The 16,460-nt window shown below is 36.5% G+C and overlaps 1 protein-coding gene across 2 annotated transcripts; it reads right to left on the reverse strand.

Annotated features, from left to right (window-relative positions):
• Window positions 1–8,828: 8,828 nt before the first annotated feature.
• On the reverse strand, window positions 8,829–13,251 carry LOC109175059. 2 transcript variants are annotated; one of them, XM_019324317.1, is made up of 7 exons: window positions 12,845–13,251; window positions 12,245–12,360; window positions 10,913–11,039; window positions 10,038–10,186; window positions 9,902–9,964; window positions 9,753–9,817; window positions 8,829–9,016 (listed from the first exon to the last, which is right to left on the reverse strand). In XM_019324317.1, the coding sequence occupies exons 1-6, from the start codon at window positions 13,121–13,123 to the stop codon at window positions 9,793–9,795; spliced, it is 759 nt and encodes a 252-aa protein (XP_019179862.1). In that variant the 5' UTR covers window positions 13,124–13,251; the 3' UTR covers window positions 8,829–9,016; window positions 9,753–9,792. The 2 variants fall into 2 exon arrangements, with proteins under 2 accessions (XP_019179862.1, XP_019179861.1); XM_019324316.1 differs by lacking the exon at window positions 8,829–9,016 and having other exon boundaries at window positions 9,652–9,817.
• Between the last annotated feature and the right edge of the window lie 3,209 nt (window positions 13,252–16,460).

Here is a 16,460-nt window from a genome sequence, read left to right on the forward strand (position 1 = left end):
AATCTATAACTACTCCAGAACCTACTCCAGTGGATCCGATGTGCAGGCGATCTTCATTGCTTCATGATCTGATTACGAGCCTTTCTTCACACTCAATAGTACAGTATAGATTTGGTATAGATGCACCAAGATTTTCAGAGTAAAGCTATGTGAAAGAGTGTATGATCAAATGCTAATTAAGGTAGCATTATATATAGGTTGTAAAGGATGTTTTGATCCTCAAAACATGCACTCTTCTTCCTTGATTTCGGCTGCTCCATTAGATTTAGATCTCCCTATTGATAGGATCTTGAATAAATACTTTGAAGAAGTTTCATACCTCCTGGATTACTTTCTTGCGCTGATCCAGTCAACTACTCCAGACGACGTGACTAATCCAGGACTACTCTGACAACTAATCTAAACCAATAATAAAGAGGTTTAAATGTGCAATATATTTACACTTACAGATTTTATAATTTAGAATTCTTGCTTCTTGAAGATAATACGCTCAAGCAATGGAGATCTAATAAATATTCATTTTGTTATCTTAACTGCTTAGGAAAGGTATTTATTCCTTGAAGTCAATTGAGTTGCAGCAGTGTTGTCATTCCGTTGTTACTTTTGCCGAGGATATTAAAAGATCTAAAAGGGAAACTAGATATGGAATTTTTTTAGGTTAGAAGCTATTATTTCTGCATTTATTTTTCTATTAAATATAATAATGCTAATTTTCTTTACAAAATCCATTGTAGTTTTCTCCTTCAATTCTCATCACATTTCACTTTTTTCATTTTGAAATTCTCTTTTTTTATGTAGATCAAAATCAGATGAATCACAATGTACACACATAGAAGAGTCTCTACCTTCACATATTGAATGGCAAGCTAAGGTATGGATGTATGTTAGAATTGAGTGACAAATTAATTGGTTGTCAACTATTCTATATATTTGCATATATCCTATTTAATTATTATGTTATTTTTCCTTTCTCATTGCATGTTTTATTACATTGCAGTCCCCCATTTTCTGTATGTAATCTTGTACTTAAACAAATTTTGTATGATGAAGAGGATATATAGCTATTGATTATATTTAATTTTAAGTTATGTATTTGATCCTATATATTTGATTTTCTCTCGTTATATGTTTTGTATCTAATAGGATATCTGGGAAGAATATCTCAAGTTGAATAATCAAATGCAAAGAAGAAATGAAGATGATGATTATTATGAAACTAATCCAAATTTGGAACATGTTGTACATATTAGGACTTTATATTTGGGTCATTATATGACTCCCTATTCCAATCTTCCTATGATTCCTCTTGTATATATACCCCCTCTATGTATAGTTGTAATGACAGTTTATAATATACAGTCTCCTACAGTTCTCATCTGGTATCAGTTAAGCTAGGGGTTTTTCCTCTATTCCAATGGCTGACGAATCTGCTAACTCCTCCGAACGGACGGTTTCCAATGCAGTCATCACGTTTTCCGCTAGCTCTGTTGTTTCTTCGCTTTCTACTGCTCATCACTTTATCAGTATTAAGCTTACCCATAAAAATTACCTGTTTTGGAGAACTCAAGTCATACCGTTTCTTGATGGACATGGTCTCATGTCGTTCTTTGATGGGACCAATCCCAGTCCGCCGCCATTCTTTCTCGCCGTCAAAGGAGGTTTGCCGACGCCAAATCCCGATCATGCAACATGGTTTCGGCATGATCGGGCTCTTATGTCTATGTTAATTTCTTCTCTCAGTGAAGAAGTTATGCACCTCACCGTTGGTCGTCGTACGTCACGGGAGGTTTGGGAGTCAATTGAACAATATTTGGCTTCCGCATCTCGCGCCCGCTCGTTAAATTTCCGTGGCCAACTACAATCTCTGAGCCAGGGAGATTCAATAGTTGCTGATTATATTGGTCGTGCCCGTGTTATTTTGGAGGATCTTGTCTTGGTCGGTAGGCCAGTTGGGCTAGACGAGATGAATCTTTATGTGTTTCGGGGTTTACGGCCGGAGTTTCAAAATCTAACCGCATCTCTCTCAGTTCGCGGTTAACCCGTAACCCTAGGTGAGCTCGCTGATTTTCTTGGTGGTCAAGAGTTCATCCGGGGGAATGTTCCTAGCGGTCCGCCAGCGGCGTTTGCCGTGCAGCGCGGCGGCAGAGGCGGTCAAAACCGTCGTGGTGGTCGCGGTAATAACCGAGGCGGCCGAGGTCAAAATTCCAGCGGTCAGCGTGGAGGCAACGGTGACCGGTCGAATTCCGGCAGAGGTACTGTCCACCGTGGGCGTGGTTTCAGTGGTGGTAACAATGGTCCGATAGTTTGCCAATTATGTGGTCGTACGGGGCACTCAGTTGTAACATGTTACAACCGTTATGATCCTCCTCCACAAGCAAATTTGATGTATTAAACCACAAATTCAAATCTTAATGACTCACAGACATGAATTCCTGACACTGGAGCTACCAATCATGTGATTCCAGATATTGCAGCCATATCTACATCGGAGGAATACACGGGTTTGACACATTGCGTGTTGGTGATGGTAAGGGTCTTTCTATTAGTCATGTAAGTCATGCTTCCTTTAATACCCCGTCTCGTTCCTTCCAATTGTCTAATATCCTTCATGTTCCTAGTGTGTCTACAATTTTATTATATGTTCACAAATTTGCCTTACATAATAAAGTGTTCTTTGAGTTTCACCCTTTTTTTTTTGTTGTGAAGGATATCAACACCAAGGAAATTCTGCTTAAAGGCTATAGTCATGGGGGCCTTTACAGACTTCCAATTACCAAAACATCTCCCTCCGCTCTCCTTTAAGCTCATACTACTTTTTCAGTGTGGCATGATCGTTTAGGGCATCCACATCATCGTGTTTTACTTCGCATTCTTCAGTCTTGTTCAGTTAGTGGGTCTAGTAATTCTAGTCTATGTAATGCGTGTCAATTGGGCAAATCCTCTCGATTCCCATTGGCACGTATAGCGTCTTCCAGTTCCAGTGTTCTTGATTTAATATACACAGATATTCGGGGTCCAGCTCCTCTTTAATCAATTGATGGCTATCGTTATTTCGTTATTTTCGTCGATGATTATACTCGCTATATTTGAATTGGTATTTTCCCATGAAATTAAAATCTGATCTGTATGTTATCTTTGATAATTTCGTACAATGGTTGAACGATTTTTTAATAGAAAGATTAAAGCCATTCAATCTAATCTAGGAGCTGAGTACAAGAAATTACATCATTCCTTTACTCAATTAGGTATCATTCATAGACAATCATGTGCCTACACCCATGAACAAAACGGTCGTGTCGAAAGAAAACATAGACACATAGTTGAAACAGGTCTGGCTCTTCTAGCCCGTGCCTCTGTTCCATATAAATTCTGGGATTATGCCTTTGAAACTGCAGTTTATTTAATCAATAAAATGTCATCTGTTGTATTAAATAATCTGAGTCCTCATTTTAAAGTGCATACTTCCAATCCCTCATATTCTTTTCTTCGTGTCTTTGGGTGTCTATGTTATCCATATCTCAGGCCATATAATCGTCACAAACTCTCATACCAGTTATCTCCATGTGTCTTCCTAAGTTATCCTGAGTCGTTTATGGGGTATAGGAGCATGGACTTACAGACAAACAAGATTTATGTGTGCAGGCATGTAAGGTTTGATGAGACAGTTTATCCTTCCTAACACTATTGTGCAGTCTTCTCAACCTGTGGAAAATATTCCCTGGGCTGAATCTGTTCTTCACCACACACCACCAGCTGCACCCCCCCCCCCCCCCCCCGCGGCAGGAATGTCTCGATTCCACCCGTTGCACCTTCTGATCTACACAACAGCGACGACACACCGCCATCACCGCCTCACACCAATGCTAACCCGCCAGATGTGCCCAAGCACGAACCGCCTGAGCCAACGGATCAACCTGCCAAGTTGCCTCGCGGTCATCCTCGAGGTAAATCCGTTAAATCTATAGTTTGAACTCACGAGATGAACACTCGCAGTCGCTCTCAGGCTCCTCCAACGGCTTTAACGGTTCAAGTGTGTTCTTCAGATCCTACTTGTTATACACAGGCAGTTAAGTTTCAAGAATGGCGTGAGGCTATGGACCAAGAATTTAATGTTGTTCTACAATATCAGACATGGCAACTTGTGCCGTCTCAGCCAGGTTTGAACATTATTGGGTGTAAATGGGTCTTTCGTACAAAACGAAAGGCAGATGCATCCATTGAGAGGCATAAGGCAAGACTTGTAGCAAAGAGGTTTAACCAGGTGCCCGGTCAGGATTTCTTTAATACTTTTAGTCCAGTGGTTAAACCAACCACAATCAGGTTACTCATTTCTCTGGCTCTATCGTCTGGATGGTTTATTAAACAACTTGATGTTCATAATGGCTTCTTAAATGGAAATCTATCTGAGACCTTGTACATGAAGCAACCACCAGGTTATATTGATGCTCATCATCCAACATGTCTGCTTACTAAAAAGAATTATTTATGGCCTAAAACAAGCCCCTAGGGCTTGGTTTAATCGTTTACACACTTTTCTACTATCTATTGGTTTTCAGGCATACAAAATGGACGTGTCTCTATTTTATCACTCATAGGGATATTTTTTTTTTTTTGAATGCCACTCATAGGGATCTGATTGTGTATATCTGTTGGTTTATGTGGATGATATACTTATGATGGGAAATAATCAGGACCTAATCACTCAACTAATTGCAAAACTCTTTGTTGTGTTTAAAATTAGAGATCTTGGTGAACCAGGATTTTTTCTTGGAATTGAGGCAATTAAATGCAGAGATGAAATTTTTCTTTCGCAACAGAGATACATGCATGACGTTCTAAAACGTGCTGGAATGGCATAATGTAAACCATTGTCTACTCCTATTTCTTCCTCCAAAATCGTGAGTACCAACACAGATTTATATGATGATGCCACACAGTACAGGAGTTTAGTAGGTGCTCTATAGTATTTAACTATCACTCGTCCTAATCTTTCCTTTGCTGTCAACTAGTTATGTCGATACATGATGCTCCTACCATTACTCACTGGGAGCATCTTAAAAGAGTCTTGAGATATATTAAAGGAACTGTTAATTTTGGTTTACGAGTCAGGCAGTCAACTTCAAGAGAAATTCATGCCTTTTCTGATTCCGACTGGGCTGACTGTCCAGAAGATAGAAATTCTACAAGTGGCTTTGCTGTATTTCTTGGTTCTAATCTTGTGTCATAAGTCTGCAAGAAACAAAGAACTGTTGTTAGATCTTCTACAGAGGCCGAATATAAAGCTCTAGCAGATATTGTGCTGAGGTAACATGGATTATGTCTCTGTTACGTGAACTTCATGTCCCAAATATTTTTGTTCCAAAGTTATAGTGTGATAATCTTGGAGCTATATATATATATATATATATATATATATATATATATATATATATATGTGTGTGTGTGTGTGTGTGTGTGTGTGTGTGTGTGTGTGCGTCAATCCCATATTTCATGCACGCACCAAACACGTAGAAATAGACTACCATTTTGTGAGAAATAAAGTTGCTGCTGGAGAAATACAAGTAAATTTCATCTCAACTAAAGATCAACTTGTAGACATATTCACCAAAGCATTGTCTAGTCATAGATTTTCTTTTTTTAAAGACAAGCTACATGTTACAAGTATACCATGCGCTTGAGGGGGAGTATTAGGACTAGTATTAGGACTTTGTATTTGAGTCATTATATGACTCTCTATTGTAGTCTCCTATGATTCCTTTTGTATATATATCACCTCTATGTATAGTTGTAATGATAGTTTATAATATACAGTTTCCTACAGTTCTCATCGTACACATAAGAGATCAGAGTCATTCTCGTTGTTTAGATAATTGTGTACCAACTGTCTTAGTCTATTGAGTTGTGAACTTGTGATTATATGTTTTCTTGCACTTTGAAGATATTGCACTGGGTGTGAAAATATTTTCAATATTCGTCACAGTTTTGTAATTCAGTGATATAAGTTTGATGAAACTTTATATTAGAGATGGTGAAATTAAGTATGCATGTAAAATATTTATTTCAAATTCTTAATTTGAATGATTTAAAGTGAATCTAAACAAATTTGGAGCTTGCATTTGTTGCATTCGTGAAGACTACTTCAGAGTTTCTTTCGCTTTCTGCTGCATATTAGTCGCTAGGCACACTGGACTTTGGTATTTTGTTCCAACTCCACTGCACCATCCAACAATTTGGGTTAATAGTTTAATTAATATTTTGGTTCCTCAAAAAGTAACCTTAATTCTTACAAAATTGTTCTGAGATATGTTTTGCAATAGTTATACAATGCACCAGTGTCCACCTTGTAAGGTGGACCGTGGTCCTAAATTATGTATTTTTAATATTAGAATTACGAATATCTAGAATATAAATTGTATTTTTAAGTTTTGAGAATTTGTAAATATAATATAGGGTCATAATAAATTGTGAATTTTTAAAAGGTAAATTGTGAACATTTAGTATGTAAATTGTGTATCTTTGGACTAGATCCACCTTGCAAGGTGGACCTGAGTCCACAGAATAATTTGCCGACATAAACTAATGCTTATACCATGGATCAAGGTTTACTGTGCATTGTGGACCCTGGTGCATGTCTGTGTCTTATGTTGTGAGTTTTTTTATTTATTTGCGTTATGAAATTCTGTACGTTAGGAATATAAAGTCTGTACCTAAAACAAATTAGCAATTGTGTCTTATGTTATGAAATTGTGTCTTGTGTTTTGTGAAATTCTGTGCCTGTGAACACAAATTGTGTACGTCAATTAGATTTTAAAAAATAAGTAAATTAAATATATAACATGTGTATGTGTCTTGTGTTGTGATTTTTTGTGTCTTGTGTTATGAAATTTCGTATCTTACGAGTATGAATTTTGTATGTACCTCGTCGTTTCAATCCATGATCCATAATGCTATGTGGACCTTGGTCCGTGATATAAATTTTCAACATAAACATCTGCCCTTAGCTTATTGGCAATGATGAAAAATTTTCGAAACGACTAACAAAATCTAGCTACTCATCTGGCATTCTAACCGTTCAATTTTTCAACAATCGTTGTTGTTAGTCGAAAATATTAATAGACTCTTTTCTAAATCCCCAAAAGTTTTCATGAACGCAATTTCATATCGTAAATTTTAAATCTTTGACTATTTTTCATTTAAAATTTCTTGATTTCTTAGTCATGATGGGTTATAAAATTTTATTTGGCATGAAGAATATATTTAAAGATAAAAAGTACTCCGTATTAAATATTTTACTATTCAAACTTTAATGTCAAGCGTGATTGCAGCTGGAAAATAAATCCTTTCGCTAACTAAATCACATGATAGCCAAAGACTCCCTCTAACATAAATTCTTACATAAGATTCTATATGTAACACTTTCAATCCTTTTCTTCATAAGTTGTGGTCCCCCATTGAGGTAGTCTTAGGTCACTGCCTTATGACTTCTTTAGTATGGTCAAAATTAAATTAATCATAAAGACGTGATTCATGACTTTTTATTTGAGTGCTCAAATATACAATTGTACAAGGTAAATTTAAGGAACGAGTGTTATTTTGTAACAATACCTATACAACCAAACACAACCATCTTATTTCTGAAGCTATTGCCTTTACCTCTTTTTTGAATTGCAATCTTCAGAGTAGGGGTGTGCAAACTTCGGATAATTTTCGGTTAACCGCCCGAACCGACAAAGTTCGATTAACCGTTTTCGAACCGAATTTTTTCGGTTCGATTAATGGTTAAAGGAATTTTAAAATTTCGGTTAACGGTTAATTCGGTTCAAAAGGTCGGTTAACCGAAATTTTTAATATAAATATAAATACTAATTTGAAGTTATGGATGTTTGGAGTTTATAATTCATATTTTTTTTTATTTTGTTATGAATTTATTATGACATGTATTTTATTTTAATTGCATTAATTATTTTAAGTGTTATTTTTAGAATTTTAAATTTTTAACTTTAAAAAGTTCGGTTAACCGACCGATTAACTGAAAAAAATTTCGATTCGGTAAATTCGGTAGAGCAAACTTCGATTCGGTTAACGGTTAAAAAAAAAAACTTCGATTAATTCGGTTCGGTTAACCGATTGAACACCCTAACTTTAGAGAACATTACAAAGGCAAAATATTAATGTCCACCAACTTTAACCTTTAATAGGTATAATGAACTTTATTCATACCCACCCTTCATTGATTAGGAACACTTATCTAAGTACCATATAATCAACTTTAACCTTTCAACTTTCTCTAAGGACATCCCCAATAGGAGAATTTTTCTTGATTTTTTTCAAACCCTTTTGCCATATGAAAGAGAGAGTTTAAGCTCCTCCTACAAAAACCCAAGTTTTTGCATATTTGTGGATCCCACCAAAAGAGAGAGGGGAGCCGCCAGCTCGTGTGAGGCACACAAAAGGCACCCAGATACTCTTTTTTTTCAAATTTTTTTTTTCCTTTTTTTTTTTTCTCACATTTTCTTCTCTTCTCTCTCTTATTTGGCACCTTAAAAACCATTCTAAAAAACCTCACTATTGAGGATGCTTTACAAACATACAAATCCAAACAGATCACTATTAACAGACCACCTTTGTATATATTTAGCACATACCACCATTAAATTAAGAATGCAAACAATATGTCTTAAAGAGTTACACGTTGTTGTATAAACTTAAAATTAGGAGGTCCATCCAATCCCCCCTATAATTTAAAAAGTTTTAACTTCTAACTTAAATATTATAACTCTCCAGTGTAAGGAATAACTCAAAGCATACTATGTATATTTAACCAAACATATCAAAAAGCTTCTGAAATTTATTAGAAAATTCTGTCATGTAAAAAAACACAAGTTCTAAATACATTGTCTAGTGAGTAGCAGGCCAATCAGTCAATCAATAACTAATATCAGAATCCAACATCTAGTTAATGTTTCATCGTAGCCAGTCAGCAAGAAAAATGCAGATACATTGTCCACATAAGCCTCTGTATGGCAAAAACACCAAATATATTCAGCACCAGCTTTACTCCTTAAGGAGCCTACATTCTATTACATACTTCTCAGAAACAAATGGATGTGTAACGTTCCAGCTTTTCATTAATTCAAACATGTAAGCACAAATAAACATGGTGACTTTGCATGGTGTGTGTGTGTGTGCAAATTCCAATTGTTATACCATGGACCAGGGTTCATATTGATTGTGAACCCTGATAAAAAAATTCTGTACCTTCAGTTAACACATTCTGTACTTACCGTTAACAGTTTCTGTACATGTAAACAAATAACTTGATAATTGCTAACAGATAATATGATAGCTACAGCCTACAGGTACAAAAACTATCAATTGCAACTACAAAATGTGTCAACTATAGATACAAAATCTTACTTGATAATTCCTGACACATAATATGATAGCTACATGTACAGAAACTATCAATTGCAGGTACAGAATGTGTCAACTATAGATACAGAATCTGAACGTTATTTTTGGACCAAGGTCTACAATGCAAAGTAGACTATGGTCCATGGTATAATTTGCCCCGAAACTGGAGGACAAGCCAGAAGTGGGTGGGTGAGTGGGTGGGTGGGTGGGTGGGCATTAGGGGAGAGAGGGAGGGCATTAGCTGAAATGGCAACACCTTTCATATAAAAATATGCCAAGTTAAAATACAGGAATCATGAGTATTAGAGTATAACAAATTTCTCAACATTCAAACATACTCTGCTAACTCCATAAGTGGATCCCTAGCTAGCAGCCACTTCATTTGCGTCTAAAATCAGGGTTCCTAAAGAAGGGGAAAAAAAAGAGTTCAAGGTTGAGTAGCATCCAATTTTAAAACTACATACTCCAAATAGTGCATTGCTCATACCTATGTACTTGATCAAGGATGAGAAGCCTTGGTCCAGGAGGAATGCTCACGTCTTTAAGTGCACTGAAAATGAACGACAACAGATGAGGCGTCCTGCCAAAATGTAAAAGCAATTGCATGGTAAAAACAAGCTTACCTATCAGTGAGCAAAGGTAAAGTGGTATCTGTCAACAAGCCACGCTTAAAATTTTTCTCGTATTTTTCTAGGCCAAGTCCAGACAATAGTGATCTAGTTTTAACGTACTGCATGTCTTCTGCTGGTGGCTGTGAAAATTGCTGTCCTAGCTGCATGAATAGAATTCCAAACCCAATTAATTCATATTGGAATCGAATGCAAAACCTAAAGTAAGATGCCTGTCTATTTTTTTTTTTTAAGTACTACTGACTCTGTTACAATATAGTATATGTTCATAACTACTTTCTCAACTTACTAAAACACAAAGAGTCAATACCAACCCCACCTACGGAAGCAGAAAGAGTCAATAACTCAATACCGACCCCACTGAGGATCGAACCCATCCATGGCCTCCCATTTGGGAGAGCCACTTCGTGCCACTAGACCACAAGGTCATTGGCATGCCTGTGTATTTTTAAAAGAGCCTATAGATGGCACTTCCACATTTCCCCACCATTCATTAAAGATGATACTGGATACAAAACAAACAAAACTTCCAGGATAAATTTCAAAGCAAAAGTGTTTCATTATTGAACGACATTATAAAGCTTGTGCATCATATATTGCATGTACATCCAAGCAAGCACTGGACAAATAAAGGGCATATATGGAAAGGATTGCAAAGAAAAGGCTAGCGAAGTGAAGAACTCAAGTTAAGTGTCATGTGATAACAGTTTCCTTGGGGAAGGATGATTCTGAATCAGAAAGGTAAAATAGCAAACATATACAGACTTTAATTACTTAGCAGTACCAAGAGATTCTCTGTTTTTATATATTCTTTTGAGCTGAGGGGTTGTAATTATTGAGCTCATGATTACTTCAAGTCAGGCAATTACCTTGAAAAGACCACCTTGAACAAGTGCAAAGAAAACTCCAGACGTCAAAGCAGCAGGAACTACATCTGGGCCACCCATGCCGCTAACTAATGAATACATGACTCCAGACCCAAAAGCAGCTGCCATACTGCAATAAAGAATTCAAGATATATAAGTAACACAACATTGCAACAATGCAAGATCAGAGAAATAATGAAAACCAGATAAGCAAAGATAGTCTCAAACTACATGATAAAGCAGCGACAAGTTTATAGCCAAACTGCTGATTGTATGTTCATTCAGACAGTAAACAAATAGGGGAAAAGCAAAATCTCTACAATATATTATGAAATGTTAAAGGAGATGTGCACATTTAAAGAAGCAACTGATCAACATCTCAGCTAGGCCTAAGCATGCTTATCTAAAGTAGAAAATGAATGAAAGAAAAAGGAATATTCAGAGGAAAAAGATAACTTCTTGAGCACTTCAAGCTGAGAGAGAAAAGCATGCTCAATTGCTCACCCCACAAAAAAATAAAATAAAATTTTTAAAGGACAAACGAGTACAATAGCCAGAAAAAAAAAAAAAAAAAAGGAATATTCGGCTAACTATTCAAAAACATGCTGAGTTAAGGAAAGGAGCATATCCCTTCAAAACCAATCTCAACTTCTCTTTATCTAAGAGCATTGTCTACTTGTGCCTAATAAAAACAGTAAATTTTTTTCCCTGACAGCATCAATCATGAAAATGACAATTTGTTAAGAATGTGAAGAAATGTTAGGACTTAGGAATAAGAAGTGATAAGTCCTATTTGTAAGTGAAAATTATGAAATAATTCTCTTCTTCCTCTCTCTCTCCTTCTTCAACCTATCTCCTTCCTTTTCACTACATTTACATAGATTTTTACAATTGAATGAAACATGACCATAACATTTGACAACACAACTTGAACTTGATTGGCATTTGGAATCTCACATAATTGAATTACATTCAGATGAACAAATATGACAAACCAAGGTACAATAAGTCAATAACCATATAGGAAACAGAAAACAAGCACTTAACGATGACCTGTAAAACAAAATTAACATGCTTCTTGATGATGTACAATTTAGAAGAACAAAGCAGATACCCTTCACAAGTAATGGAAAGTAGAAAGTACCATTTCTTTAGAAAATAGTTAGTCATGAAATTTTTTTATGTCAACTTAGTGCAAAGTAGTAGAATGGATATGCAAGCACACGTTTGTAGCTACTATGCTGCCTCTGCAAAGCAGCTCAAAATGTGACATAGCAAAACTACATGACATGAGAGCAACCTAATTTGCATTTTGTAAGAAAAAGTATATCCTACCTTGACTGAACATCCTCCTTGCCTCTCACCCTTTTCAAGACACAAGAAATGCCAGCATTCACCCCAGTCATGACAGCAAAATTTCGAGCTTGTACCAAGGGACCACCTGTAAGAGCCTGATCAGATTACATTGGTTAGAGCTCAACATATTAGTTTATGCATCTTAAAATCGGCAAATTATTGTATAGAGTTCACACAATGCTGAAAAAAAAAAGTACTTTTTAATATACTAAAAGTTCATTATTTGTGTACTGAATGTACATTCTATAATATAATGTACTTTTAATTCTATAATATAATATAATAATGTACTTTTAAATATTCAAATAGTGTACTTTCCCTGAATAGAAGGCACATTTATAATATACTAAAATTTCATCATTTGTATATTAAATGTACATTATTTGATAGTATACAAAATAATTTACTTTATAATACTCAAATAATGTAATTCATGTACACAAACAATATACTTTCTATGGTCCACCACACAATAATGATTGCTTAAAATCTAAACCTACCATCTATCGAATTTCAAGCAATATACGGAGTATAATATAACGAAAATATAAATTCATTCGTAGGGATAGAAATTTGGACCTGGGCTTGGTTAAAGGTGGCCATGGCGTTGGGATCGAGATTGGCCCCGGGAGGAGGAGTAGGCTGGAGGTCAGGGCTGAGATTTCCCAGAATAGCGCCGATTACACCGCCCTGGGCGGCGCTGGCGGCAGTGACGAAAGCGGCTTCGACGGGCAATGACTGCTTGGATAGCCAGGCTTTGACCCCGCTAGCGAGTTCGTTGTACTTGGCCTGAAACTGTTCAATAGGGTTCTGGCTAGGCAACTGAACGGCCATGATTCCTTGCTTTCCTTCACCCATCTGAGAATCACTCGTAAACCCCTTTTCGGTGCTCTTCTTTCTGTACCTCGCACTCTCGCAGTCGCAGAGAACTACCAGCGATAGAAAAGCCAGCCAGCCTTAAACCCTTCCTTATCGGTTATCAGAAACGCTAAATGACAAAAACCATTTTATTTCATGAACCACTTCTCTTTTTCGGGTTATATATATATTTTTTTATTTTTATGTTTACTAGGATGGTACCCGTACTAAAATTTATAAGTATTGTTGTAAATGTTATGATACTAAGAACCATTAGTGTTATTAAATTTTAAGTAGAATTATATAATGTATATAGGGTCAGGTTCCTGTGAGGTAGGTCAGGTCTCCCCGTGCGGTCAGTATAGCATACACCATTAGGTATGCATAAATGCACCACACAGTGTTCGTAAATACACCCTTATGTGTGGTGTATTTTTTTTGTGTGGTGTATTTTTTGCCATTTCATTCTAGTGTAGTTTCGAACATTGTATGGTGCATTTATGCATACCTAATGGTGTATGCCGCACTGACCGCACGGGAAGACCTGACCTCACATGAACCAAAATCATGTAAAGTTACTCATTATAAAAAGTTTATTTATATAATTACTATGTTGATTTTAAAGTTTATTGTTATGTTTGGATAATAAGAAACATTTGTATCATTATTTTAAGAGTTAATGTCATTTTTGGTCCTAGACTTATTGAGGCATTAACACTTTACATCCTCCATAATAAAAATTGTTAGTTAGTAGCCACTGTTATTGATTGTTGGACACTTTTAATCTTCCGTCTAAATTTTCGTTTGTTGACCGTCTAATAAGAGGCATTTCTGTCCTTTCATGTGTTCTTCTTCTCAACCCTATCTTAGATGTCATTCTACACATCCCTGCACAGCCAAATAATATTGGAGAGAGAGGGAGAAGAACGCGGAGAGGGAGGGAGTGATCGCCGATCGGAGCGGAAACTAGCCGGACGCAGCACCACCCTCACCTGAATCAGGAGATGGCGAATAAGGTCTCCAATTTCTCAGATCTGATCTAGCGCGTTACCGCGTCTTGCTTGTTCCACCCGCTGGTCACTGTGGGTCAGGACGACGACGAAGTTTCAGTTAGTTGCAGCAGTGAGGACTCCGATGACGACAAGTGCAAGGCGAAGAAGGAAAACACACATTACGAAGACGCCGGAGAGGAAGCGGATTTCAAGCTTCTAGGAGGCGGTGGTAAGGAGGAGTCGACATTCAAGCAACTCCGATTTTTCCTCTGTCGTTGATTTCAACTATTCTAAGCCGAATTCACTGGGGAAATCCGTCGATCTCAACCTCTATCTCCCTCCCCCGCTCCGATTGACAGACATGATAAACATGCGCAAGCACTCCGGCGAGCCTCCCTTCTCTGGTGAGAAGATTTGCTGGGCTTAGAAAAATTAAAAATTCCCAGGAGCCCATGTGTCATGTGTAGGCTATTTCAAATAGTCACTACGTTCTTCGTTCATTCTTTGTATATTACTTTGTTTTGAATTTTATTTTATTTACCAAGATAGGGAATCAAGAGAATATTTATGCTTCAAAAATCATGGCTTATATACTGATTCAAGACTAGGTCTCCCAACTCCCCTTCTCATCCTTTCTCCAATGGTGACTTTGCAAATCAATTGGCGTTTTTAGATGAGCCGTTTGATCTGATAATGAGCGTTAGCGATGGGTTTCTGGGTGGATCGAACGACGGCGGTGGCGGCGCCCCTAATGGGTTGGGTTTATTGCCTTTGGCAGAGGCCTCTGTAAAAATGGGAGCAGCAGCGACTTTGCTGTCTGGTGTTGTTTTCGGTTTTCCCGGCAAAATTTATGCTTCTTCCTTCAATGAGCTTGTCTAGATGAAAGATCTTTAAAAGCAGTGATTCGCCACCGTCGCATCCTCACAGTTTATTGCTTCCGGCGGCCACCATCCTATCTCTTACAACAAATACATGAACACAGTCTATTTTGAATGTTCAATTGACCTTATTTCTATCTCCAGTAGTTCTTATTTCTAGAGTAGGGAAGACGACCCATTGAAATGGAGAAATATAAGGTTTAGAAGAAAAAAGTCATAAAAAGACAGAAATGCCCTTCATTTTCACGGTCAACAGACATATTCACTGGCGGAGGACCAAAAGTGTCCAACGATCCATAACCGTGGCTACTAAATGGCAATTTTTATTATGAAGGATGAAAAGTGTCAATGCCCCAATAAATCTAGGACAAAAAATGGAATTAACTCTTATTTTAATTTTAATTTGAAAAAACTAATTTAATTATATAGTTTATGTATTTTAAAAAAATGAAAATAAAAAAAAAAAAGAAGAAATAAATTTATTTAAAAAAAAAAACAAAATTACAAATTATTATAAACTTCTCAATAAACAGCGTTAGTAGTTGAAGTACTAACTTTATTTGAATCACTACATATTAATATTTTTAATCCTTTAGATTGCTAATTCGAGATGCAGCAATGTACAACTGATCATGCACAAAAATTTGATTTTTTAGTAGTAATCCAACATGTGATAGTGTTTGTCCCTAGCTCTTATTAATAGTCATTGCATATGATAGCATCAGTGGAATTTGCCTCCTTTGAAATTTGAATGGTAGTCGTGGATCTGAAGGTGTCATTGACATGCGAGGAACCAATACCTTAATGCTTGCATTGTTACAAAAAAAGTATCTTGCCTTCAATGATGTGCTATGAAAGTTTTTTTTAATAACCAATCTGGTACTATTGCATAAACTAAGTGAATGGTCTATGTTCCTCAATAACATCACTGGTGAACCAACCTTTAACGTCAACAAATTGTTAGGTACACCAGAAGCTCTTATACCATTTAGAAATTCAATCTAGAGTGTATAAAGTTGCCATGATACCCATATTTGAATCATAGTCACAAACAGTGTCACAACTTAAGTACGTCTTTGCTTTCAGCTACATGCAATGCACTCATGTACTACTCATTTACGGAGTTAACCACATCAAGTGTTGGTGCTAATATGGCCCGACTATCAAGATAGCTAGGTTCACAATTCCCATTCATAAACATTGGAAATGTACTTTCCACAATTGTAGCAATATGGCCACCAGTAGAGGGTAATAACATATTTTTTGTATGTCAACCTCTGCATATCCATCATTAGGACCACCAACTATTCCATCCCCGATAGAATCAATCCAATTAGCAAAATATTGAAGTTCTATTGCATCAATACCATTTTCAATGGTATTTAATCTAAGATTTTTGATCAACCTCAAAACTTTACAATTGTTCTAAAGATATGATGAATTGATGATAGCAGAAACAATGAGGTT

The sequence above is a fragment of the Ipomoea nil genome, unplaced genomic scaffold, assembly GCF_001879475.1.
Source record: "Ipomoea nil cultivar Tokyo-kokei standard unplaced genomic scaffold, Asagao_1.1 scaffold0681, whole genome shotgun sequence".
Classification (NCBI taxonomy): Eukaryota; Viridiplantae; Streptophyta; class Magnoliopsida; order Solanales; family Convolvulaceae; genus Ipomoea; species Ipomoea nil.